The sequence below is a fragment of the Drosophila tropicalis genome, unplaced genomic scaffold (assembly GCF_018151085.1).
Source record: "Drosophila tropicalis isolate 14030-0801.00 unplaced genomic scaffold, ASM1815108v1 contig_878, whole genome shotgun sequence".
In the NCBI taxonomy this organism is placed as follows: domain Eukaryota; kingdom Metazoa; phylum Arthropoda; class Insecta; order Diptera; family Drosophilidae; genus Drosophila; species Drosophila tropicalis.
This window is the reverse complement of record NW_027173374.1, coordinates 7298624-7304975: the sequence shown is the minus strand read 5'-3', so window position 1 is coordinate 7304975 and position 6352 is coordinate 7298624. Positions and strand designations below refer to the sequence as shown.

At 36.8% G+C, this 6352-nt stretch overlaps 2 protein-coding genes across 2 annotated transcripts; one reads left to right on the top strand and one right to left on the bottom strand.

Moving 5' to 3' along the window:
• Nucleotides 1-1064: 1064 nt before the first annotated feature.
• Chchd3 (Coiled-coil-helix-coiled-coil-helix domain containing 3) lies at nt 1065-2037 on the top strand. Its single transcript, XM_068300362.1, has 2 exons — nt 1065-1241; nt 1359-2037. The coding sequence occupies exons 1-2, from the start codon at nt 1124-1126 to the stop codon at nt 1919-1921; spliced, it is 681 nt and encodes a 226-aa protein (XP_068156463.1). The 5' UTR covers nt 1065-1123; the 3' UTR covers nt 1922-2037.
• A 97-nt stretch (nt 2038-2134) lies between these two features.
• Nucleotides 2135-6111, bottom strand: Alp4 (Alkaline phosphatase 4). Its single transcript, XM_068300361.1, has 4 exons — nt 5791-6111; nt 3795-4036; nt 2591-3704; nt 2135-2523 (listed from the first exon to the last, which is right to left on the bottom strand). Exons 1-4 carry the CDS (start codon nt 5978-5980, stop codon nt 2285-2287), a joined length of 1785 nt encoding a protein of 594 aa, XP_068156462.1. The 5' UTR covers nt 5981-6111; the 3' UTR covers nt 2135-2284.
• Nucleotides 6112-6352: the final 241 nt, after the last annotated feature.

Below are 6352 nucleotides of genomic sequence, written 5' to 3'. Positions count from 1 at the left end.
AACTCAAAACGAATATATATCATATGATATGAACATTAAACAAACCACCAACAGTGATATGAAATACAAAATAATCATAACAAAAGTTCATAATATTTAATAATTATATTTAAACAAACAAAAAAAAAAAACTAAAACTATCCTGATAAATGCACCAAGATCCATGATAGTCACACCGGATATACAATAACTCGGAATCGCAGGATTCCGTTTTAAAAATGGCGTTACGAACATTACGTTCAAAAGCGGGTTGAGTTCACGGTTTCTTTCCTATAGAAATAGTATTAAAGTTTTATATGTATGTATATGTATGCATGAGAAATAGACATCGCCTTCATCGTCATATATGTATGTACATATATATATATACAGATATTTCTAATGAGTACGTCAAATGAGCACCGGAACCGATCCCGTTAAATTGTCCTATGTTCCAGAGAACCTAAAATAGGCCATGCATCAAATAATAAATTCCAAATGCAAAAACCTTTTGAGAAAGTTAATTAGCAATATTCCAACAAACACCACTCACACAAACACAACCCCCTGATTGAGAGATCATCAGATTGAATTCAAAAATTTATTAAATGTTTATAAAGACCACACGTGATAAATTACAAATTTTATGCAAAATTCATAATGGTATAAAAACCATAATATAAAGACGTGGCTAAAATAATTCATTGAAACAACAAAAAATAATGCGAAAAAGGGGTAAAAACAAAATGTTAGCCATATGTCGTAGCGTAACGCTAGCAAAAACAACAAAATATTAAGTATAAAAAACAAAAAAGTGTATTTAACTGTATGTAATTAATTGTCAAAAAAAAGAGAAAACACGATAACGTACGCAAAAACAAAATAAAACCGTATGATTTTTAAAATTATTGAATGCATTTAGATATATAAATTGAACTTTTGGTTATCGGCCTTAATGGGGAAATCAATTTTGTAACGGAAAAATTGTTTGAAAATTTAACCGTTTTGAATGTGGGAATTCTGTTTACTCAATTTGAACTCTGTTAGTGTGGGCGCTGTTAACTCAATTTAACCTCGCCGCTGTTAAGTCGTCGAAGAGTTGGTACCGCGACAACCCTGAAGGAATTAAAATAAATAAAATAAAATGGGAGCTAAACAATCACAGCCACGGTCCGTTTCTTTAGAAAATCCAACTCCTGCCGGTGTAATTGATATATCCGACGATGTAGTCAAGCGTCTAAAGCAGGGTATCACACAACAGGGTATGTGCAAAGCACCATAGAAAAGTATTAAACATTATTATTATGTTATGCAACAATTTGTATAAATAATTACAAATTGGGCTTGACAATGTTAATTAATTCCACCAATTACTCTAGCTCGAGAGAATGCAGTCGCATCCGAAGATACCAAACCAGTGGCCAAGCCCCAGCTGCCGACGAAGAAAACACCTGCAAAGGCGGTGCCTGTCACGCCGGCTCCGGCTCCAAAAGTTGTCTATCAGACTCCTACACCTGTCTACGTTCCCGTTGGAGCAACAGCTGGTCACACAATTAGTGCCGCTGATGTGCAGCGTCAAATGAATCAGGAACTGCAGAAGAACGACGAAATCTGGCGCGGCCGCATGACACAGTTGGAGGAAAATTTGAAGAAAACCAATACCATTCTGGAAACCGAGTATGCCAATGCTGTGGAAGGTGTTCACAAGCGGTTTGTTAGCACAGCTGCCGCTCACAAGATACCCCCATGCCAGGATCTGAAAGCACAGCTCTTGGCCTGCTATCGCGCCCATCCTGGCGAGACATTAAAGTGCATTGATGAAGTCGCCCAGTTCAGGCAATGTGTGGATTTGCATCGCATTAAGAAACTGGATGAGGAGCCACCAGTGCCTAAAGCAACCATTGACAGCAAAGCCACGGTGCGAACAGCCAAGGCTGGCTAAAAACGAACGCATTAAATACAGATCTTTGTCTTGAGATCTTATGTGTGAATGAATGATGATAGTAAATTAATAATATACGATAACACTTTAATTAAATTGTGTTGGAGTTTTGTTAATTGTTTTTTTTTTTTTATATATATATATATATTATGAGTGAGATAGTGTTTTAAAGTAGTTTGTTTATATCCAAATGAATCCAAAGGTTGCTAAATATTTTGGTGGATTTAGTGAGATTTATTTCTGTATATACAATAACAATTTTTGCACTTATTTCAGCATCAAACAACAGGATTTGCTACTATAGCATAGCATTAACAACTAATTCGTAACATTAGATAAGTTTAGAGCCCACATTTGCTTTCTCTATGTAGCCGGTGCAGCAACCAGGAGTGAGACTATGGCAGCTACCAAAAGGGTTACACTACCAGTTATCTTGTCGCCAGGCGAGGCTGCATGACCTCGACTACAGGATCCGTCGAAATCTTTAGCGGGTCCAATGCATCCAGCATAGCTGACCACATAGGCCAAATAGTTTTGTTCGAAGACACCTCGAACCAAATTGGAGCCAGGACCATGAGCAAAGACAGCCACATCCTCGCCACCTGAAAGACAAATTCGATGCTGTCAATATACATAGGAACAGGGGGTTAATAGTTCTTTAACACAAACCGTGAGTCTCGTCCTTCATGGCAAAAGCAGCCAAATTACGGTAGGTGGGTGAAGTTCTCTCCTTTTCGGTGAAAAGGTTCAAGGCTTTCCAAACATTCGAGCTGTTGGCGGGACGCGTTTCATTGGCCAAATGTTCAAAATAACCCGGCCCATTGGCATATGTAATTGTTTCATAAACCATTGGATCCTTGGGCTTATGCAAATTGGCCGAACCCAAGATGTCGTTGCCTCTCAAGGGATAGCCATTGAAGGTAACAGCATGGGAATGATCAGCTGTCACCAGTATAAGTGTTTCCTCGGGATTTGTATTATTGAGAGCAGCCTGGATGGCCAAATCGAACTCGTAAACTTCATGTAGGGCTGCTCGAGCATAGTTCATATGATGACCCTGATCAATGCGTCCACCCTCGACAAGGAGCACATAGCCCGACGATGTTTGTCCACGCTCAAGTACACCAATGGCCGCTTCAGTCATATCCTGCAGCGAGGGCTCACCAGCCTCTCGTGCAATTGAGTATGTGATATGATTATTTCTGAACAAGCCCATCAAGTGATCGACTTTCTTCAAATCCACCTTCAGCAGATCCTCGCGTGAGTGAACCAACGCGGCTGGCACACTATCGTTGGCATGTTTTTGCAACCACTCCTTGGGCAAATTTCGCTGATCGTTTCTAGCACAAATCGTCTCTGTGGGCCCTTCGAATTTCACTGTGTTTACTTCTTGTGTATTTATGGCTCCCATGGGTTTGCGTCCACCACCCAGAATGACATTGAACTTATTGCCAGGAGCATTCTCCACCAGCTGCCGTGCAATGTCCACATGTATTCCCACCGATTGTGCCGGCACCTCCGTATCGCATTCCCAGTCCCGATCATAGATATGCGCATAAGTTGCAGCAGGCGTGGCATGTGTGATTCTAGTAGTTGTAACGATTCCCGTTCGTTTACCCGCACGTTGGGCCCAATCCATAATGGACTCCACACGGCCCTGTTCAGCATTCAATTCGGAACGAGTCGAGTCCACACCAATGGCTCCGTAATCCGTTTTTACCCCCGTAAACATGGCCGTGGCAGTGCCCGCTGAATCTGGTACTTGTTTGTCCACATTGTAGGTCTGTCAAGCAAAGTAAAACCAATGATTAATTAGGCTTAGGCGTAGGATCTAAAGGATCATTTTGTTTATCTTCTTGTGATTATTTATTACCTTTGCCATTCCCGTATTGGGGAAATCATCAAAGATCAGTGTCTCCTCCTCGCCATGTCCATGCTTTAAGTATTGACCCTTATAAATTCTTCCGGCACTTATTGTCGATATGCCCATGCCATCTCCGACAAATACAATTATGTTCTTGGCCTTGTTAGTATACGAGTATTCCTTGGCCTTCTTGGCCTTATCAATGGTTTTCTTTAACTGCCGCATGCCCACATTGTGCCAGAACTTGGCATCTGAAAATAATTACAAGTGGAATCATTTAAATAACCTTAAATACATGTCGTGGATGTCATTTTTTAATTGTTTCTAGTGAGATCCACTTGGCACTCGTTTGCACTTGCTAGTAAGTATTTCTGGTATAAGCTGCTAATAATTTAGATTTACCTATACAAGTGTATATAATGGATATTTAAGAAGATATATATGTATACCTATATGTATATCTGTTGCTTGGATTTTTACACATTCGAATTTATAGATTGTAAATCCCCTTGACAGTCCGAAAACAGCATTTGCTTTTTTTCCCTTAATTTATGCAATAGATTCTATTTTCAGATGGAAAAAACGGGGGCTTTCCAGGTAGCAAATTTAAACACTTTATTATTCTAGGGCCTAGAATCTAGACGATGAATATAAATATATATAAATACTTCATTTGAATTATAAATGCACATTTCATATGAATATTTCTTAAAAACATGAAATATTTCTCATTAGCCTGAAATATTTAATCTTAAATTAAAATAACCATGGTTTTTATAAATATATTCATGTGTGTCACTAATCTTATGACTCGCAGCGTATTAATACAACTGAATTAGTTACTAGATGAGTTTTAAATCTAATTATTTTGCAAGTTATTCAAATACGATAATGACATTAACTGTTTCTGATGATTTAAGTAGGGCCGAAACTGAATATCAACTGTTTAATTATTGTAATCATTACATTTCCCTAACAATTACTATTCAAACGGCGTAGATAAATACGAGTAACAGGAAAAAATAAAAAAAAAAATTGGCTTGCTTGACTGAAATTATTCATTGCCAATTAGTTTGAGATTTCAGTGTGGTTTTTGTCACTTTAAATTTTATTTGTAACAAAACTTAAAAGAATCAATGAGCATTTACATAGTAAAATTTAATTTTAAACTAAATCTAATGTTTCTTTTGATTAACTTGAAAAGTAAACTAACAAGTTAGGAAAAGTTATCATTTTGTTTCATGAAAAAGGCTCTCAAAACTCTAAAGTCAACACTTTCAGTTAAAAAAGAATGAAGATTCTATCAAGATAAGTCTAGTTTAGTTCCTGATATTACTAGCATACATAATTAGAACCATTTTACACAAACTTGAAGACTTAGACTTTTCATTTAAACATTTTATTAGTTCCACTAAAGTTATAGCCAACTTTTTTTAATCAGTTTCCACTCCTTTTTGAATCACATAGAGTCATATCTTGTCTCACAAAGGACTCATTCTAGAGTCAAGAGTTATATTTTGATTCATTGTTTATCTATAAATATATCTTTTCTTTGACATTTAAGTCTATGTAATTAGCAGGCTGACTTTAGTTAAAGGTTTCGTAAAATTAGTATTTCCTTTAAAATATATTCTCTAGTTAATATCAAATGACTTTTTAATGTATGTGTATTTAAGTGCTACTTAAGTACTTGAACGTAATGTTTTCTAATGCATTCAATAAAATTTTTATCGTTGAAACATTAATTTACAAGTTGGTTTACTGCTATTTAATCAAATTACAAGTGTTCCACATAAAAGTTATTTTTAATACGTGCAAAATGAACAGAAATGTTTTTGTAATTCCGCAGTTTACTAAATACAACAAAAAATCTTACATAATTATTAAGACCTCTTGATTACATAACACTTTGTTATATATTTAGTTAAGATTTTTAGTTTAGATATTAGAAATCCATTATTAACGTTACGCTTCATTGCCAATATTATTATTCTTTATTACTTACCTTCTACTACTTTAACTTGTGGCGTCTCCGATGATTGTTCCAATTTGAATTGTGGTCCAATATCACCGCCATCGCTCAGAGTTTGAATTAATGGCGGAGGCTGCAGAGTGGCCGCCGAGGTCAGATTGGGTGCCCTTAGAAGGCTTTGGCCAAACACCAACAACACAAATTGAATGCAAAACACTTTCATAATGGGGAATATCACAGTGAAGCTTGAAGTATATTTGTGCTGGATTATATTAAGAAAAATCCATTCGGAATTAGGATAAACGGAACGGAGAGTGGTCGCGTTTAGTGTAGATCTCAATTAGCGACTAACAAATATATGACCCAAAAGCGCTGTTATATGGGCACAGAACACGAACCCGAATCGTCGCACTAACTAAGCTTTGCCAGCTCGGAGATATGAATCGTTGATAAAGTGGTTTAGGAGGGGGTGGTAAATATAACATCGGCCGACCTGTCGCTGTTCGGCATAAGCGCAGTTTATTTTTGTACTTGCAAAACGTTTAATTGCAACTCATTCAAGATAAATCCATAAAAATACAGCGGAAAAACAAAA

Coding starts and splice junctions, on each gene's coding strand:
- Chchd3 (XM_068300362.1), top strand. CDS start 1,124: ATGGGAGCTAAACAATCACAGCCACGGTCCGTTTCTTTAGAAAATCCA. Junction 1,242..1,358: donor GCAGGGTATCACACAACAGG/GTATGTGCAAAG, acceptor CAATTACTCTAG/CTCGAGAGAATGCAGTCGCA.
- Alp4 (XM_068300361.1), bottom strand. CDS start 5,980: ATGAAAGTGTTTTGCATTCAATTTGTGTTGTTGGTGTTTGGCCAAAGC. Junction 4,037..5,790: donor ACAAGTTAAAGTAGTAGAAG/GTAAGTAATAAA, acceptor AATTATTTTCAG/ATGCCAAGTTCTGGCACAAT. Junction 3,705..3,794: donor CCAATACGGGAATGGCAAAG/GTAATAAATAAT, acceptor TTTGCTTGACAG/ACCTACAATGTGGACAAACA.